This window comes from Rissa tridactyla, chromosome 6 (genome assembly GCF_028500815.1).
Source record: "Rissa tridactyla isolate bRisTri1 chromosome 6, bRisTri1.patW.cur.20221130, whole genome shotgun sequence".
In the NCBI taxonomy this organism is placed as follows: Eukaryota; Metazoa; Chordata; class Aves; order Charadriiformes; family Laridae; genus Rissa; species Rissa tridactyla.
Window position 1 is genome coordinate 9,524,408 of NC_071471.1, and position 20,266 is coordinate 9,544,673.

General features: G+C 49.9%; 2 protein-coding genes across 2 annotated transcripts in view; one reads left to right on the forward strand and one right to left on the reverse strand.

The window, feature by feature from the left end:
- The window catches only part of RSRC1 (arginine and serine rich coiled-coil 1), a 170,439-nt gene extending 166,802 nt beyond the window's left edge, over positions 1–3,637 (reverse strand). Inside the window, exon 1 of the mRNA XM_054205922.1 lies at positions 3,553–3,637. The gene's annotated coding sequence lies outside the window, so the exon portion shown is untranslated. The remainder of the gene's footprint in view (positions 1–3,552) is intronic.
- Positions 3,638–5,227: 1,590 nt separating this feature from the next.
- SHOX2 (short stature homeobox 2) lies at positions 5,228–9,866 on the forward strand. Its single transcript, XM_054206486.1, has 5 exons — positions 5,228–5,501; positions 6,601–6,809; positions 9,177–9,234; positions 9,336–9,424; positions 9,511–9,866. Exons 1-5 carry the CDS (start codon positions 5,228–5,230, stop codon positions 9,760–9,762), a joined length of 882 nt encoding a protein of 293 aa, XP_054062461.1. The 3' UTR covers positions 9,763–9,866.
- The last annotated feature ends 10,400 nt before the right edge of the window (positions 9,867–20,266 follow it).

Below are 20,266 nucleotides of genomic sequence, written 5' to 3' on the forward strand. Positions count from 1 at the left end.
AAGAGGAGGAGGGAAAGGCATATTAACAAGCACCAACAGCAAATGAACAGTGTCAGATGAACTTAGAATCTGGGTTACATCCCTGATGTTTGTGGGGAGACAGTCTCCTGACCATCACATTAGTGTGGCTCATTCTTTTCCGTTACCTAGCCCCAACCTTCCCCCTGCGTGGTTCTCATCCACTTTTAGCATATTCCCTCACCCACTTCTGAATTAAGATCAAACTACTCTGGTCAAACAGCAAAGGAACACTGAGAATTCAGAAGATGCTGTCTCAAGATAGGAGAACCCACAGCAGCTACATGGTAACTCATGCTGAAGCTTGAGCTGGAACGTAACATCGTCAAATTAATCAGCTACTTAAGTATTTTTGAAGGCTCTAGTGAATGCCTATGAACTTCAACATTTTGAAGGCCTGCAATTTGTCTGAAATTGAGCAGCTTTTCAATAGGATAACTAACAGCTGGACCTGATAAAATTTAAGTCCCTGTTCTGGAGCATCTAAAAGACAGGTCTCCAGGCCTTTGTTTTAATAGTTAATTTTTGGTTTAAGCCTTGTTTCTGAAAACTGATGCTGCAACACTTTGGTTGAAATGAAAACAAAGCACATACTCTCACACACCTGTTTTGCCAAGAGAAACACCAACATAAAAAAGCTCAAACCAACTATTTACACTTGGCAAAGTGGCAACGTTATCAACAGTGCTACCAAGCTCACCTGCAAACAGATAAGTAACCTCCAACCCTGCATTTAAAATGTAAAGAAAACATAGATGACATGGGAAACAAAGAGACTTCTCAAAAGAAACAAACAAACAAACAAACTATTCAGAGAGTAAGGTACACTTTAAAATGTAGTAAGAAGTATACATTCATTAATCTGACCTTGTTCAATCTTGTTTCATAGATTTTAGAATTATTTCAAGTGTTCAATACATATTTTCAAGCACGAGTTTCAAATTATTATTGTATTTACTGCAGATTGTAAGAAAATAATAACGTTTGGTTGTTTTTAATCAGAGGCTGTTATCCAGTAAACATTACTGCAGCAGACTACATCTTGAGCACAGCATCCAATTAAATAATACAATCTTTAGTTACTATAATCAGACAGAAATGATGAACACAAAATAACCTCCACATTTGCTCAGCATCAAATGCAAACAGTTTACGTTTGTTAGTTACTAAGAAACTTTGATTATAACTGACTTGCAATTGACTAACCACCTGTGCTGTTTACATGTCATCTCTACTAACAAGATCCTTTAAAAAATTATAACTGATTAGAAGGGCATTGATGGAAAAATATACTGCAACCATCTCAGCATCCCCATCTTTCCTGCTGAACTGCAAGAGTCCGTCTATAGGAGAGAATCAACAAGTCCAGATAAGATGCTCCTTGAGCTTCAGCCAGGAAACGAGGCTAACTGAAGCAAAATTTATTCTAAGCACTCAACAAACATACTCGCTAGCTAATAAGTAGGAGCCAAAGTGTTACTAATGGCAATGCCGATCCCCGAAAAAGGGAAACCACAAACAAGCGGAGGGCAGATGTCCCTCTCAGATAGCTTCTGTGTGCGTACAGATCAAAGACTCTCTTTGCATTTACCTTCACCAAGCTTGTAGTTCTGTGGAAACTGTACCTGCTCTACAGTTCAGAAAAATTGCTCTCAGTAGAGCAAGAGGTTCCATTAAAAACCACAACAAGGTGGCTGTTCATACAAGGGCAGCAACCTGAACTATTGTTGCTGATTTTACATACTTATCCAGCGGTGCCTCTTTCCCTTAGGCAAGTTTACAGATCACTACAGGAGGAACACCTCAACTGCATCCACCAAGACAGCTACCATAACTGCTCACCTCAGAAGAAAGTCTAGAGATCAAAGAACCGCAGGAATTCAGTTACTTTCTTACAATCTCTCCCACGGGAACAAGAATCCACAAACACCAAACATACCAGAACACTGTCTTCTGCTTACTTAAAGGATGTCCTCTTTGACAATTGTACCAACATCATTTTTCAAAATCATTCATTTTGAACTTATAAAAGTTTGCAACGATTCAAAATCATGAATGAACGATTTGTAATGACAATATTCCTTAACTCAGCTTCAAATCTTTAGATTTCAAAGTTAAATGTTGAAAAAGCTAGGCTCAAGGAGACATCACATGCCCATGGTCATCCAGGACACCAACAGCAAAGCAGAGACTCAAACCAAACGCTAGTATGGTGCTCACCCACTAAGAGCTGGCCTCCACAAGCCATCTTTTGCTCAGTAAATCTTAATTCTACAAACTGGCCTTCCACCACATAACTACATTTTCCATACTTGAGAGCTACAAACGTTCCTATTTTAGATCAACCCAAGTAAGTTCACCAAAGGCATTAATTAATCAGCGTTTCTTACAAGTAACCAACTTACAAAATAAGCTTATAGATCAACTAAGTTTATCTGAACTTTATGAGGCAGTTTTTGGTATTTCTTTTAAACCAAGTTCTAAATGGCTTTCTCACACATGGCGTACAGGATCATGCTAAACTACTTAATTTAACATGTTGAAAATTTGCCTCAGATCATTAGAACAGATAAAACTGTTCAAAAAAAAAGTTTCATTCATATCTGAAAAAATAACACCCAGAATTATATCTAGCTGAAATATAAAATGAAAACACCTAGAATGACTGCTGCCAGAAACAGCGCATCAGATAGAGAAAAACCCAATGGCGTACCTTCTTTACCCCCACTTTCACAAACAAGAGCTGTAAAGTAAGATTCTATACAAATAATCTCCTCTTATCGTCCTATGAATCAAAATATAAAGCGGATTCCAAGGGCAGGTGCCAGGGATAGTAAAATCCATCACAGATGCTACGTGCTTATATCAGCTGGGCCCTGCTAGTACACCGCAGGAAGAAAAACAGATTTGAAAAAGACAAGGAAGAGGGTTGTTCTCAGTGCTCCGTGTCAGTTTCCACCGGGAAATCTAACCAGAGTCACGAGACACACAGAATAGTTTGTGTTAGAAGAGACCTTAAAGATCATCTAGTTCCAACCCCCCTGCCCTGGGCAGGGACACCTCCCACTAGACCAGGTTGCTCAAAGCCCCATCCAGCCTGGCCTTGAACACCACCAGGGACGGGGAAGCCACAGCTTCTCTGGGCAAAACGCGCACGGGGCTCGGCCCCGCTCCCCACCCGGCTGCTGGCCTTCAGCAGCACCGTTCCGAGCGCGCTACTCCTGCTCTGCCCCACGCAAGACGCTCCTCCCGGGAGGCGAAACGACCCGCAGGCCGGCGGGGGTCCGTCCTGGGACCCCGCCACCGCCCGAGGCGGCCAGGCCGCGGCAGCGCCCCCCTGGCGTCGCCATGGCAACACCAGGCAGGCCCGGCCCGGCCCCACACCGCCATCACCACCCCCAGCCGGGGCCCGCAGCGGCCCTAGGGAGCGGCACCAGGCCGCAGGGCTCGCCCGGCCCCCCCGCGGCGGCAGCCCGCTAGCACCTTGCATGTCCCTGCCGAGGGCGGGCTCGCCAGCAGCCCCCACCACGTTACCTTAGCGGCCGGGCTGGGCCGGGGGAGCGAAGGCGCCGCTGGGCCGCGGGTGCCGGTTTGAGCTCAGCGCCTTCCTGGGCGGTGGACAGGCAGCACCAAGCCACCGCCGAGCTCATCCAGGCGGCCAGGCAGCGCTCGCCGAGCGCCGAGGAATCGATGCGGCGCGCTCGCCTCCCCGGCGGGGCGAGTGTGTGTTCCCCCACGCGTGACGGGCAGCGAGGGGTCGGGGTCTCGCTGCCCACGGGAGGCTGCAGCAGCCCACGGAGCTCTGTCTGAGGCGGGCGTCCCACCGGAACGACTTACCGGCACGTTGCCGTGCCACGCTGCGGTTCGCCTCCCCCACGGGTGACGGGCTCCGCGGCGGCACGGAGCGGCAGCGGCGCGGAGGGTTTTTTCGTTTCAGCCTAAAAGTGATTAAAGAGGGACGGTGTTTCCTGGCACTGACAACCTACCCCCGTGGGCGAAGGGGCAGCGCTCCCCACGCGGCGTGGACACCGCACCGGGACGGGGCTGCGTGCCCCGGGGATGGGAGCGGGGTGAGCACGTCCCGGGCCCGGCTCCGGCGAGAAACGCAACGAAATTATTTAATCACGAAGCGTAATTCTGTCTTTTGATGAATTTAGTTACTTTAACGCGAGTTTCCGAGCTCCCTGACACGGGAATTGCGTGAGGACAAACGAAATATAAGGATGGAAAAGCCGCTGACGATCGTCTTTCCCGCTCGGCAGCCGGTCTGTTCCCGCCAGGATCCCGGTGTCCGATCCCCCCCACGGTACAGAAAATGCCACCCGGGACCGGTTCACGGGCGGCGGGGACCCGCTCTGCTGCCTGAAACGGAGTGAAACAGTAAATCGTTGCCGATCGCGTGTGTAATTAGATCTGAAGAAACGGGAATTCCACCCTCCGCACTGTACCTGCTCGAGTAAATAAAAGCTCTTTTACGTAAAGTCATCTTTTCCAAAGGTCAAATGAAAAAAAAAAGAAAAAAAATCAATACATAAGCAAGAGTTAAACAATTTTGAATAATTTATTAGAATTCTAGCGAAGGTGTAAAAGAGACGAGTTCTGTCAACAAAAGTACTCTCTTAATGGGATTTAAGCAACAAAGGGAAAAAAAAAACGATAAATAGCGTAATACGCTCTAATCTGGTGCCACGGTTGCGCGGGGGGGGCCCCGCACTCCCCCCCCGCACCCCGCCGGACGGCGGACGGCGGGGTGCGGGGGGTGCGGGGCCCCCCCCGCGGGGGCGGTACGCGGGCGCGGAGCTTGCGCGCCCCCCCCACCCTCCCCGCTCTTTGGCCACTCCCCCGCAGCTCCGGCCGCGCTCGCCCGGGACCTGGCGCAACGGGCCCGCGCCTAATTAAATTAATTAGTGCGGCGGGCGGGCGGGCGGACCGGCGGTGCCCCGGCCGCATTGCCCCGCGGCAGGGCGGCGCGGACCGGGGCGGCGGAGAACGGGGGTTCCATTCAGAGCTCCGAGGGGAGGTAATTCTCCGGGAACAAGGGGCAGGCTTTGCAAAGTATAAATAGTGGCACTTCAATCGCGGCGTCGCTATCAGACCCCGGGAGCCCTGCACGTCGGGCGGCACAGCACGGCTCGGTACGGTACAGCCCGGCCCGTGGATGCCCACCCGGGGAACCGGGGCAACGCGCCCCTGAAGCCCCGCCGCGGCCATGGAGGAGCTAACGGCGTTTGTTTCCAAGTCGTTTGACCCCAAAACGAAGGAGAAGAAGGAACTCATCACCTACCGCGAGGTGCTGGAGAGCGGGCCCCTGCGCGGCGGCGGAGGAACGCGGGAGAGCGGAGGAAGCGCGGTGGAACCGGGCCGCGACGAGGCGGGCAGCCCCGCGGGGCGGGCGGGCGGCGGGCGGTCCCCGCCGCGGGAGCCCGACGCCGCCGCCGCCGCCGAGAGAACCGCCGAGGCAGCCACCCCCAAGCTCAGCGACGGTAACGGCGGCACCGGGGGGGTTCCCCCTTCTTTCCTTTCCCCAACCCCCCGTCGGGGTCTCGGTACGCGCGGAACGGAGGCGGGAGCGGGCGATGGCCGCGCAGCGGGAGAAACGGACCCGCGGTGGCGGGTGGAAAGGACTCGGCAGCGCTAGGCGTTAATGAGCGGCTTTCCATCTTTTCCCAATTACGGGGAAATATGTGGCTAGCCTCGAAGTTTAGATTAAAATATTTAGACAAGCGTTTTGACTCGCTCGCGACGCGGTCTGTTCCCGTTTAGCATCCCGCGGGAAGCCAACGAAAACCCGCACACGCGGGCCCGTTCGTTCTCCTGCGGGTCTCGGCAGCGCGGACACGCGTGGGGCCGGGCCGCGCTGCCGCCGCTCATCCTCGGCTCCGCACCGCGCCGGGCGCCTTTTTTTTCAGCCACCCCCCGTGGTTATTCCGCGGCTTTTCCTCGGCGGGGCGATGGCCTCGGTGCCGGTACCGGCAGCTCCGCGCCGGCGGAGGGGCAGCGCGGAGGTTTCCGCGCCCACCGGCAGGGCAAGGACCGGTCCCCGTCGCTGCGCGGGGACCCGCGGTTCGCTGCCGCCCGTTTTGTTCAGACAAGGGTTTTTTTTTGGCGAAGAGCGTCGCGGCCGGGAGCATCCCCGGAAAAGGGCTATTTAACAAATTTCCGCTAACGAGCGGCGGAGAGGGGGGGGACCAGGCAGCCGGGGTAGAAAATTAAATAACGAAAACCAAATCCCCGGGAGAGAGCGGACTGGGGCGCGGAGGGGCCGCGGCGACCGGCGGAGCGCACCGGGGACCTGTTGCAGCGCTTCCCCCCTGTGCGGGCAGCGGGGCTGCGGACACCCTACCCCCGCGCGGTGGGGTCGGTGCAGACCCTCCGGGCGGCGGACGGGGTGCGGGAGGCGGGCCGGCCTCCTCCGGTTACCGGAGCCGAGCGGCAGGGCCCGGAAAGGCAGCGGCCGAAGCGGGCCTAGCGCGGCCCCGGCCCCGGGGGGGTCCTGCCCAGTCCTCCCCACGACGTCGTCGCTGGCAGCCCGGGCACCCCGCGGTCCCCCGTCCCCGGTCTGACTGCCTGTGTCGTGCCCAGTGTCCCCAGAGCTGAAGGAGCGCAAGGAGGATGCGAAAGCGATGGAAGACGAAGGGCAGACGAAAATCAAGCAGAGGAGGAGCCGGACGAATTTCACCCTGGAGCAGCTGAACGAGCTGGAAAGGCTTTTCGACGAGACCCACTACCCGGACGCCTTCATGCGGGAGGAGCTGAGCCAGAGGCTGGGGCTCTCCGAGGCTAGGGTGCAGGTAGCCAAACCGTGCGTGGGTGCCAGGGTGTGGGTGGCGGGGGCCTCTCTGTCCCCGCTGCTCCCGACACGAGCTGTCAGAGAGAGGAGGATGGGGTGGTGGTGTTGGGGGGTGAGTCGTCCCGGCGCCGAATTGTACCCAGCGAATCTGTAAAACCGCCTCCCCCGGGCTTTTCTGGGGTTTGACTCGTCGCGGGTCCCCTCGCTTTGCTGCCTTTTATTTAGTCTCCGCGTTTATTTTATCTCTGCCTCGGCAAGAGCTGCCGTGGGCTCACCGGGCGGACGTACCAATTAACTTTATAGATGTAGTGACCATAAACTAAATTAGGAACTGCTAAGTGCCAAAAAAAAAAAAATAATTTACAGTCCGTTTCCCTTCGTAGTTCTTAAATCTTGAGGGAAGCGGCAGGGAAACGGAGCGAAGTGCACAGATCGGCTTTGTTCGGATTTATGAAATACAAAAGTCTGGGATAAAACCAGGCTATTTTAAGCGTTCTCCCGTGCCGAGAAGCCGCAGCTTCCTTTGATTTAACCTGCGCGTTTAACCTCGGGCTGCCCTCCCAAAGTTTTCCAAAATGGGTTCCCGGGCTGGTTTCAGCGAGTTTTGTCGGGATGAGATGAAGAGTGAGGAAGGGTCCGGGCTTTGCCGGGCTGGGGAGGAAGGTGACTCCTCAAACGAGAACAAATGTAGCTGCTCCGGTGTATTTCCGTTCTAATAATAAAAGAAGAGAAAATGATGGTCATTATTTGTTTGAACACATGGAGTAGTTTTAGGCCCCGAACATCTGCAGCTGTTAGAAAGTATTGCTGTAACAGATACTCCCCCTCAATCTTTGTGCTCGTAGGCCACCATCTGCACCCAACTATGCGCACAACCCTTGTGGGGTTTCCCTGCGTCTTGTCACAGGGTAAGGACAGAAACACAGCGGGCACATCGAACCCAAAAAGTCACAATAAACCGCTTTTTTCATCGCAAAAAAAAAAAAAGGGGGGGGAGGGGGGGAAAGACCCTTCGTTTTCCCGCTTCCCCGTTTTTCCGCCGCCTGTTTATGCCCAGTAAATCTTAACAAAAGGCAAGAAAACAAAGTTGCAGGGCTTCAACTTGGCTATGAAAAATGAAAAAGGGAGGTGCTTCCTTCTGCTGGCTGCGGGCTCCACAAAGAGCGCGGTGGCGGCGCGGAATCGGCGCTCCCCTTCTGCCAAATGGCCGGGCGCATAATAACTTTTTGGAGATTTACATAGATTAAACCCATTTCCCTTTAAATCGTTCCGGAAAACGCTCTGCAATAATATTTTTGCCTCGCGTCTGGGCTAATTTGTAAATTACGGAATGTGCGTTTCCACGGGAGGCTGAGGGCGAACATGGCTGTTGGGCAGATTTTGCTTGGCTGAAGTAAATGACAGGGCGGGGGAAATTCACGTTTATATTTGTCTCTTCAAGTAAGACCTCAAAAAAGAATATTTTTTTTTATTTTTTTTATATTTTTTGGCCGTGGGGAAAGGATTGCTTGGTGGATGTGGCTTCTGAGATGCGGCGCAGAGGTCTGTCTTTAAACAGGAATGTTTTAAGACGCGCTCTCCCTCCTTCCCTCCCTGCCCTCTCTGCTCCAAGCGAGCAGAACTTTATTCTGGAAATTTATTTCAACGATTCCATTTCCAGTATTAAAAGTGTGTCCTTGCCTAACGCGCAGCCTTTTCTGTGGAAGCAAATTAGATTGTCATGATAATGAGACAATTATTCCGCTTCTGTGCTACACTCCACTGCACAGAGGAACAGAGAAATTCTAAACTTCTTTGTAGTGAAGCTTTTATGACAGTAATTACCCCCCTCCTCAAAAAAAAAAAAAAGTGAGTCATTAAACTCTTTGGTGTTTGTTTTTTCTTGAAGATAAAGCTAATTAATTTATTTATTAATGAGCACGAGCTTCTCCGGCCTGACGGTGCAAACAGTCAAACCCATTATCGCCCGTTAGTATTAGATATGAGGGGGCGATTTAGGTCTTGTGGGACCCTGATGTGGAAAGGCGAAACCGGGGCTCAGAAAGTAATTTTTCTGTAACGAGCGCTCCGCGAACGACCATTTTCTCTATATTTTGACCTTTTTTTTTTTTTTTTTTTCCTTCCCCCTCTCCCCCCGCCCGTGGCGTTTCGGAACTCATGAGCGGGGGCCGCCCGGGAGGAGGGAGCCCAGCACCGCAGCCGGGTTTCTTTGTCTGCCAGTTCTTTGGGGTTTTTTTTATTATTATTCTCGGTGGGTTTATGGTTTGTTCTTGTTGGGTTTGGGGTTTTTTTGCGCTTCGCGCTGTCCCCGCGGCGGTGTCAGCGCGACCGTGACATCCGTGTCTTCCCCCTTCTCTTTCCCCCCCAGGTCTGGTTCCAGAACCGAAGAGCCAAATGCCGAAAGCAAGAAAATCAACTCCACAAAGGTACCGGGGGGTGTGTGTGTGTGATGCGGGTGGGTCGGACACGCGTGGGAGGAGGGGGGGGGAGGGTGCCTCCCCCATGCTGACCCGCTGCCTCCCCGCAGGGGTGCTGATCGGCGCCGCCAGCCAGTTCGAAGCCTGCCGGGTGGCCCCGTACGTGAACGTGGGCGCGCTGCGGATGCCCTTCCAGCAGGCAAGTGGGGCGCGGGTGGGTGGGGGGGTGGGTGGTGGTGGGGGGACACGGACACGCGTGACCGCCCCGCGCCTTCTCCCCGGCAGGTTCAGGCGCAGCTGCAGCTGGACAGCGCCGTGGCCCACGCACACCACCACCTCCACCCGCACCTGGCCCACGCACCCTACATGATGTTCCCCGCTCCCCCCTTCGGGCTACCGCTGGCCACCCTGGCCGAGTCCGCCTCCGCCGCCTCCGTGGTGGCCGCCGCCGCCGCCGCCAAGACCACCAGCAAGAACTCCAGCATCGCCGACCTCCGCCTGAAGGCCAAGAAACACGCCGCCGCCCTGGGGCTGTGACCGCGCTCCCGCCCTTTTATTTTTTAAATAAAAAGGGGGGAAAAAAGGAGGGGGAAAAAAAAAAAGAAGAGGGAAAATTAAAAAAGAGACGAGGGAGAGGAGAAACTGACGGGAGATATATACTTATTTAAAGAATTAGAGGAACTAGACGCGCAGCTGGGAAGTTCACAGGTTTTGAAACTGACCTTTTTCTGCGAAGTTCACTTTAATACAAGAAATTTGATAAGAGAGGCGGGCCTCCTTTCACGTTGCATCAGATACTTGAGTTTAACAACCACGTCTGGAATGGCGACAAAAAGAAGAGAGAAAGACAACGACGAAGAGAAAAAGAAAAAAAAAAGAAAAAAAAAAAAGACAATGATTTCTCTGCGAATTTCTAATGGGAAACTGTCCGGGATACTTCCTCCAGCAGCATTCCGGGTTGCATGTATTTGTATTTCATTGATGGAGTCCTTTGATTCACTTGCACTTCACCCTCATCTTTAGTAGAAAAAAAAACCACAAAACAAAACAAACAAACGTGGCTGGGTTCTTTCTCTTTTAATCTTGGAGGGAAGCGGAAAGAGAGAGGGAGATCAAGCTCCACCTTTTCCACTCTTAAATCTTTGTTGGTCGTTTTCTGTCCCACCTCTGAAATAAAAGGGAGCGGAAAGCACCAGGAGAGCGGAGTGTGGCTCCCTTTGCTGGGTCTCTCTTGTCCTGAGGGCAAAAACAAAAGAAAAAGAAAAAAAAAGTATTAATTCCCAACCACCACTTTACACAACGGCAAACTCCAATAAGAGGTACTGGGTACATGTAAAATATGTTGATACACACGAACAAAGTTTATTTTGGCTATAACTTGTGAATTGATAGTTGACTGTCAAACATTTACATTTTATCTCATAAAGGTGTATGTATTCACGTAATCTTGTGATTTTTTTTTTATTATTATTATTATTTGAAAGACGTATAGCTATTTAACCTGGGGTACCTTGCAGTCACTGATTGTTACCCCAGTTTGCCATCAGACCCTCATGCTTATTGCCAAGAGAGAGCGAAAGCTCTTCTACGCGAACTTTGGCATGGACGGGCTTTGTATCTGTTTGTTCTCCATGAAAACAAAATTATTTATATTGACCATATTTTTTCTAGTGTATTTTAAGTTATTTTAAAAAAGAAAAAAAAAAGGGGAGGGGGGAGAAAGATGCTGTTATTTCATTACATTTGTTGTCAGTACAATATATTTTTGTTTCACTCAGGTTTGCTTCACCTTTTTTAATCCATTTTCGACGTCACGAATTTCAGTAAGTGCCAAGTAATGAATTTAAGACACTTTGCGACCTATTGACTGAGAAGGGTAACGTTTTCGTGGACGGTTTCACGTCACCTCTGGTACTGTTAGTATTAAATCATCGGTGATATTCTTTCTTTCCTGTGTTCACACCTTCTGTAGAGCTCGCACGTTTCTTTCCGCTCCGTAGCTATCGCGACAAACCGATAGCGCCCATCGCGACGAGGAAGCACCGCTCACCTCCGCCCATCTTTTCTTTACCGCTTCATGTCGGTTTTCCTCAGTTTCGGCTTCACAAAACTTACCGCGGCGTTTTGATTCGGCTTTCTGTTGGAAAAAAAAAAAAAGAAAGAAAAGAAAAAAAAAAAAGAAATAGACCGGTGGAAGTTCTATAGCAATTGTGTCTTTACAAGTTCTGTCAAGTTCCCTCAGGTAATAAAAGCGAGGAAAGTGTAATGTCTCGGAATATTTTCCAGGGAAGGATCAGGGGGAATTTGTGGAAAAAGGTCGCCTCTCCGCTCGCCCGGGCCGAGCCCCGCTCCCCGCCGGCACCCGCCCGCCATGGCCGCGGCGGAACCCTGCGTGGCGCCCGCTGCTCCGCGCCCTGCCCGCCGGGACTCCTCGGTGCTTCCCAGGGCTCCGTGAGGGGACGGCGCCCGCCCCGGCGGCCGGTGAGGCGGAGGCGGCCGTTATGAGGGGAAAGCGTCCGCGATGGAGGTCCCTGTGAGGGGAAGGCGCTCGCCATAAGGGTCCCTCTGAGGGGAAGGCGTCCGCCACGGCCGTTGTTGTGAGGTGCCTGCCATGGGGGTCCCTGTGAGTGGACGCGCCTCCCATGGGGATCCCTGTGAGGGACAGACGCCCGCGGCGGGGGTCCCTGTGAGGGAAAGGCGCCCACTATGGGGGTTCTTGTGAGGGACAGGCGCCCGCCACGGGGGTCCCGGTGAGGGGACCCGCCCGCCACGGTGCCCGCCGTGCCCAGCCGGGCAGCCCCTGCGGGAAGGGCTCCCCCCGGCCCCGGCGCGGCGGGGGGAAGAAGCCGGTCGCTCCCTGGGGGCTACGGGGAGAGCTGTCGGGGCGCGGAGGCGGGTGAGGCGCAGCGCCCCAGGGTGCCCCTTCGCCTTCACCGGGCCCCACGGCGGGGAAGTGGCGGCCTGCGGCGAGCCGTGCCCGCTCATCGCCGGGCAGGACTCCTCCGGGCCCGGCCGCCGCCAGGCTGGGCGCAGCGGGGAGAGCCGGCGGCGCCGCGGGGTCCCGCGCAGGCCGAGCGGCCGCGGGCGGTCGGCGGAGGCCGGCGGGAGCGGGCCCGAGGTGTCCCCGCGGGGCGGGGAGGGACGGGGACAGGGACAGGGACAGTGTGTGTGTCCCCCGCACCGAGGAAGGGAGCCCTCCCGGCGAGGGCTGCAAGAGCAAAATCAGCTCAGACGTTTATATGCTAATAACAGGCGGAAAATGATAGATTTTATGTTAGGTCAACCAGCTTTATTCAAGCAAAAGTAAGATACTGCTAATTATAAAGTCAATAAAACTAGCAGCGGTGTCGATTGATTCCCCGAATAAAGAAGTTAATTAATATGTGCGTGAGCAGCTAATATTGCAGCCGGCTCATTGTGGCCCCGCAGTTCCCATCCCCAGCACATCCCCCTTGAATATTCACCAAATAAACTTGTCACGTCTTACCTGCTCTGTTTAAAATACAACTAGTTTAAATATAGTTGCCTAACAGTCTTGTGCAGGTTATTGATGTGTGTAACGTAAACTGTGATGGATACATACAATGTGAATTTCAAATCTTTACAATATGCTCCGATATCGGCATGCCTGTCTTCAAGATGATTGTAATAAAAACCATGAAAAATGTACTTTCATCGTAAGAGGGAAAGATGATTGGATGGTGTAAGAGAACTGTGTATTTTTTAGTGCAGCTGTGATTAAAATAAAATAGTCTTAACGGGATATTTTTGGACAGGAATACTTACATTCCTGGTTTCCTTGGATTGGAATACCTAATAAGTCTATAGGCCGACAGAAGTTGGCCAGAACTCTTCTGTTTCTATTTTATTTCTTAGAGTGTCTGAACCTATATAAAAACCCGTAGGTTTCATGAAATCTAATTACGGCTATTTCATGGGCCAGCCAGTGCACGTACAATACACGCTTTCTGTAGATAAAATTTTAGCGTGGGATTTACATGGAGATGTAGTGGTCTGAGAAGGGGATTTGGAGAAGGGATCGAATAAATCATGTAGGAAGGAGTAAACACCTGTTTCTGTCCTCGTAGAGCCAATCGCATGTTCGCAGCAGGAACTTACGCGTATTCTTACTCGGTGAAGTAGCAGTTTCCACATTTTCTTCGCTCTCTACAGCAACGCGATGTTAGGTGAGCAGCGAAGTGCGATGGCAACCAGATGTCTCACAGAAAACTCCAAACACCACCACGCTAACTCCTACCATAGATTTCACTTTTCTGCACAAGAACATTCAAAGGAGAAAGAAAGAAAACACTGGTTTTGCCCGGTGCATAAAAAGGCATGAAAATGTGCTAAATACTGTGTATGAAATTGATATGTCTCATATTGTTCATTAGCAGCTCAGCTTTAGTCCAGGCAAAGCTTTTAATCAGCGCACTTAAACTTGCCTTTCAGAAAAGCGGCATCAGAAGAGCTCTTGAGCCTCTGTGGTATCCAGACGACTGTTCTGCGCAGCAGCAGCATGCCCTTACGAGTACAGCAGTCCTTCCAGTGAGCTGCGGCTGAGTACTCAAGGAATAAATAATGCGTTTTGTGTAACAGTACACACCATACTAACTCCTGCCCTGTAAATATTGATGCTTGTCCAATTTTGTGGCTGTTCCCTTGAATTTTTCCATTTCTCACAATTTCTGAGCCTTTACTGTGAAGTACCAACAGGTGAAATTGCACCTAAAAGGTCATCTATTACATATTTTCAAAAAATAAAACAGGCAGATCTGTGTCACTTTTTGAGATGGGCAACAAAGTTCTGAAAGGAACTGGAAAAATAGTGCTCATTTTTAACCTTTCCTATACTTAAGCTGCAACTGCCCCTGGTTTTGATGGAGGATCTAATAAGTGTTCTCAGAAATGTGAGTTGTCACTACTCACGCTTGATGTGAGTGGCCCAGTCTTCTCTCCAGATGTTCTTTAGGCAATTAAGTTAGTGTGAATGAAGAAAAGTCTCTGCATTTTCTACACCGCGAATCCTGCTAGTCCGGTTGCAGCATATGGCTTTTAGGATGCATTTACGCTGTTCTACCAGTTGTTACCAATTTTACTGACCAGGCAAAAGCTAAGTTTCTAAAGGAAAAACCAGCAGAGCCCTCAACGCCCAGCATCTTTCTTGGCAGTGTGATAACAGTGTGCTGTCTTTTGACAGAGAAAAGTGACAAGCAACACAGATCCAGTCCCTCCCCAGTTTGAGGCTTGATTCTTGCTTTTTCTCAGCAGGTGCCTATGAAGGTCTCCTGCGGGCGGTTTTCCCTGGCAGCCAGCAGCCTGCCTGCCGGCAGGGAACGGCTGCGAGCGCAGGGTGCTCCTGCCTGCAGGGTTTGCGGGGATCTGCTGTATCGGTCATGTGTCGTGTCACCCGTGCTTTGCTCACGCCAATGCTGTGCTGACACTCGGCTCTTGGTTTGTGCTGCAGCCCCTTTTTCAGCAATAATATTTTACACTCACATGAGAGCCTTAACTTTTCCTAGAGAGGGAAGATAAGCTAAAAGAATAAAAAAGGAAAAACTGCTTTGCTCCACTGGCTAATGCTGCATAACCCGCCTTCTTCCCTGGCCTCAGAAAGTAGGTAATTTGGACTCTGCTGCCCCTTTTTCTGTCACCCTGTCCCCAAGATGCTACCTCTTTCTGTAAGATAATGGAAAAAAAAACAATATGCGGAGGAGATTTGCGTCATGTTTTCAAGACTATCTACTTACCCCTCCTTCTGTTTGTGTTCAACTTTTTAATACTGCAGCTGTGAAAGATGTTTGAGAATGTTTTCCTTCCTAACAAAGGTTTTATGGCCTTTGCATGTCAGTTCATTAAGTACCTGTGCGATATCAAGTGTTTCCTTTTGCACAGGTAAAAATCACCCAGGGACAAATTCTGAGAGAGAATTGTGAAGTGGGGAGGTACAAAATGCACTCCTTGCATGCCGGTGCTCCAAACAAGGGGCAGTTTGACCTTATCACCATCCTGAAACCTGTGGTTGGTAAAACACAGTGCCAGAGTAGTGTAGTCTGTTATGAACATCTTCCTCAAGTTAATTTAGAGAAGAAAGATAATGGCTTTAATAATGCAGCTACATCACCGTTCAGGCCAACATTCTATGTGTTACAGACTAATACCTGCATGGCTGCTCCTCACTTGGGTTTCCCACCGGGATCCTGGAAGTGATCGGTAGGTCCTTAGGGGTTTGTGTAGCTGGGTGGCTGTAGGTTCTACCAGCAGGTGCCTGCAATTCCTCTTCCCTCTGCCAGCGCTGGTGCCCTGATGGTTTGCTCTTTGAAAATGTCACCCTCGACTCTGCATCTGCTGGAAAAGGCAGCGAGCAGATACAAGCTAGTCAACAGTCACTTCTGGCTGGTTGACAAGCTGCTCGCTGTTTGTTTACATCCAACCTTCAGTGTTTTGAATGCACGCTTCAACAGTGTCCCCTGCACCTATATCATCACTCAAGCTTTTTTGGCTTCCTGGGTTTGCATAAGGTGATCTCATATCACTAGGAAGTGGTAAACACTGGCAATTTTGCTCAGAACTTAAAGGCTGTGGGGTCATATTGACTTCACAGTTCCTGTGCTCTGCGAAATCCAACTATTTTAATTCTCCAGTCGTCTGCCTTTGACTAGCACCTTCACTGCTGTGGTCACACGCTCCAGCAAGATGTTAACATGCTCCACACACTCTGAAACGGGGGGAAACATTTCGTCACTCCAATGTTAGGCGGCCACTGCCGCCTTCCTTTTCCCTAAGAACAATTTAGACTTACTATTTTCTTTTCCTTACAGGAGGAGAACATGTCCCGCCGGTCACCGATGATGAGAAGACCAGATGCAGCTTAGACGAGGTGGTGGAGTTAACCCCATGTTTGAACAGCTTATGCTAGAAGGAGTGTTTGAAAAATAAGAATTGGCTGTGTTATTAGAAAGCATGTGAATTTTGGATGCAACTGGAAAGAGACGCAACGACTTTGCTTGGAGGGCGTTTTAGTGTAGTAACTAAAACAGTTGTTTGGGTGAGAGCTGGCACAAAGGGATCATCCCTCCCAGCACGCTAGAGGATGGTAGAGGGTGCATTAGCCCTTGGACCATGCACCACACCATGGCAAAGATGGCAGTGTGCAAACTGTTAGCAGTAACAACTACACACTTACAAACCTCTTAGTTGTCCTTTGAGTAAAATTTAAGCCGCGGAAACTTGGCTAGCACTTACCAAGAGAGATAATCTGCTGAAAATTAAGGTACTGCCTGTAGCCCGTTACAAAATAGCTGTGAATACTCAGAACACCTTTTACGCCATTCCTTTACTTAATGTGTATACGCTATTTATTATGCAGATTTTCTTCTATGAAATATTTAGATTTGGAAGTGTTTTGACATGTGGTAATCTTTAGGAAGAGGGCAAACATACTCTTTTTAAAAGAAAATGTAAATAAAGTATTCCCCCAAAATATCTTTGAGAGGTTAAATGTGGGACAATGGAAACCATATGTAAATGCCCCTGCTGTCCCTGTGCAGGAACGTTCATGTGTATTTCCAGTGACTTTGTTGACTGCAGCAGAAATTCTGCTTGGGTGAGGACCACAGCACAGAACCTATAAGAAAAAGAAAGCAATAGGCTAATGAATTAACTGGGTTTGATGTATTTTAAATATCTGGTTTAGATTATCATAACTACTTGAACAGCCATTAATTTAAAGAAATACCATTGCTATAACATTCATCCTTACGATGGAAAGAGATGAAAGGGATGCTAACTAATCTGTATGGTTTCTGGTAATTTTTTAGATAGATTTTCTCCTGGTCCAGTACCCACAGGTGGGATTTTGGTTATTCTTACGCTGCTGCAATTGCAAGGCTGTGGGAGAGGATTCCCCAGTAGGATCTGTTGGCCCACGGAGCCGGCCTTAAAGGCCGGATTCTTACTTGGTGTAAACAGTGGTAGCTCTATCTTACACTGGTTGCGTCAGGAAAAGGTCTGACCTTTTGGGGTTTTGTCCTTGTTTCATGCAGCTGACCAACAGCTTTATAATAGGAAGCAGATGACAATTTTTACATATGTAATCAGCTTAATTACAGAAATAGTTTACAATATTTTCCTACCTAGGTAAAGGATTTAGTATGAATTTCGAAAGTAATTTAACCATAGTAATATTGCTCAAGGAAAGATAAACATTTGCAATTCATAAATTATTTTATGTTCAGATGCAATTAGTTTAGATTAATTTCTAATGGACTCGTTTTGCTTGTAATCAAGAACTTATTTTCATGGGCCAGGGAAATGCCTGTGAGTTTTCTCTCCGAGCTTTCTTTCATAACATCTGCACTGAGACTTCTCAGTTAAACAATGGAAAGGCAGGATTTACAGAGTGTCAGCTCGCTGTTCTGTTCCTGGAGAAAGATGAATTAAGCCTTCTGTTATAAATGGAACATATATACTTCAAAACAATTGTTATTAGCCAAGATATGTCCAAGGTCAGGCTAAGTTATGTATGATGTATTCCTATGAGTAATTTATCTTTATGGCTATTTAAAGTGTGAATACATTTAACATTTTTTCAGGCTTTTGCGTAAGTTTTTTAAGTGTCCCACTTCGTTTTCAGAAAAATAAAAATCAACGTTAGCCAGGAATTGCATTTGTTTTTAACTATTTCCTGTGTGCTCACGCACTCATTGTTCATTACCACAGGGAAACATGTGGCGATTCAGTGTTGTCAATAAGGAAACAGTAAATTTGGTCTTGTCTAATTTCAGAAAACTTGAAGCAATAGCTTGCAGATACATAGATTAATGTTAGGGGCTCAGGCATGCCAGGGTAATAACTGGAGGAGAAAGAAGACTTTTAGTTTTGCTATTGGCAATCAAAAATGCCATTTATGTTTAAAAATGATTGCCCTTGTGTATTTTAACAGCTATAAAATTGTCATAGTCATAATTTAAATAGGGAATTGAATTTGCAAAAACTTAAAGAAAACTTAAAGAAATTCTGAAAGCTGTCCTCAAATCTGCACTGTCTGCTTGTTGTTTCGGGTGTCCCTACGGGCAGTGCCACCGCTGTTCCTGTGGACTCCTCTCTGTATCACAGTCCTCCTCTCGCACACAGGTCTGGGCCCCGTGTGCTGGGTATATCCCGTACTTCTGCGGGCTTCAACCGTGCAAACCTAGCATTTGGAAAAGAGCCTTTTGTTTTAAAAGTACTAATTTTCTCCTCCACACATTGCTTATTTCCTCCGAGTTCTTACTAAAGCTAAAAACCAGATAAAATAAAATCCACACAAAACTCTACAGCCACATTTACCATCCTCCAAGTTCCTCGGTCATCACTGTGCCCAGACCTCTGGCCAGGAAGTTTATGGTAAGTTTTGAGAGGTTTGAAGTAATGAGATCAGTCTTTTAATCCCCCAGCTCACATAAATAACAGCGGATGGGCTTAACGTAACCTTACGGGAGATCTTCCCCACCCCTTGTCTCTGTGTGTCTTGAGAGGAATTGCAACACAGATGAAGCATCTCCATCTAGTACCTCATGTAACCATTCCTAATTTCTTGCCTGGTTCTGCATACGATTTTCCCATCTCCATGCTGACTCACATGTGTCATCTTTGCCGCTGTCTCTCACATTATCCCAGTCTTCACTCACTGGCCCAGGTTGCCCAGAGAAGCTGTGGCTGCCCCATCCCTGGAGGGGTTCAAGGCCAGGCTGGATGGGGCTTGGAGCAACCTGGTCTGGTGGGAGGTGTCCCTGCCCAGGGCAGGGGGGTGGAACTGGATGGTCTTTAAGGTCCCTTCCCACCAAAACCACTCTGTGATTCTATGGAAACACCATCGGTCTCTTGCTCTGCATTTCATCTTGCCCACCAGTCTGTATGATGCATTCCTGTGGCATTATTTGCCTTTTCCTGATAGCCCTTCTCTGAGCTACTCACCCCAGCCCTCCAAAGATGTTTTTTCTTGTCCTCGTTTCTCTCCACTGGCAGTCCTGTCTCCTGCCTCCTGAAACAAGTGTACTGGTCTGAGGGTGGCTGGAGAACAGCGAGGGGCACCAGATGGGTTTAGTAAGGTAAAATAAAACCACACGAAAAGGACTGAGCTCCTCTGACATCACATCAACTGTGTAAAAAACACTCAAAATCCCTGGGCCTGTCTCAGCTGCCTCTGCCGGGGCGGTATAAAGGAGTTTTGTGCTGATCAGTGGCACAGTTTGGGTGCCTGACAGTTGCAGGGGAACACCAGGGTTACATTCCCACCAGACCCGGTGAGCAGAAATGTTCCCATCTACGCACCATGTCATCCTTCGGTGGCTTGCGGAGAGCACCACATGATGGAGAGGTGCAGCAGGGCTTGCAAGGGAGGTCTGTGCGCTGCATCGGGTCTTCTCTTGAAAACTCAAGGGCTGGGACCCATGGGTATCCTTTCTCTTTCTCCTCTTGGACTGAGAGCCTTGCTCCTGCTCACGACTGTCCAGCAAGTGGCAGGAGACAGTAGAAGGCAGCCTCGCTGCTGATGGAGGGAGACAAGCTCTCGCTTCAAGGAGGAGAAGGTGTCTTGACATCCCACGCATGGGAGGGACGGCAGCATGAGCATCTTCATCTCGGCAGAGGCTAATGGAGAAGGCAGGAGAGGGACCCAGCCTGGTGGGGGCTGGGGGGGACCAGCAGCTGCTGCCTGGGAGGTTGAGGTAGGGATTGCAGGGGAGGTGGGCAGCCCAGGGGTGACCCCCCTCTTCATCCATCCTTCCCCATTGCAGCTCCCCCATCATCTTCCCTTCCCTTGCAGATCTCATTCTCTTCCTTGCTAGAAAAGGAGCTAAGATGCACTGAGAAACTGAGTAGGTTTTCCAGCTAACCTGTGTCTTCGCAGAGGGTGGGTGCTGTGGTGAACACTCTTCTGTCTCAGATCTTAAGCTGCTGTCTGCAGTAGCCTGTGCTTTCCTGCTCTCTTCCACTGCTGGGGTTGTTGCTCACAGCATCTTTTTCCTGGGAAGATGTGAGAGCTCCCTGGGGACAGTCA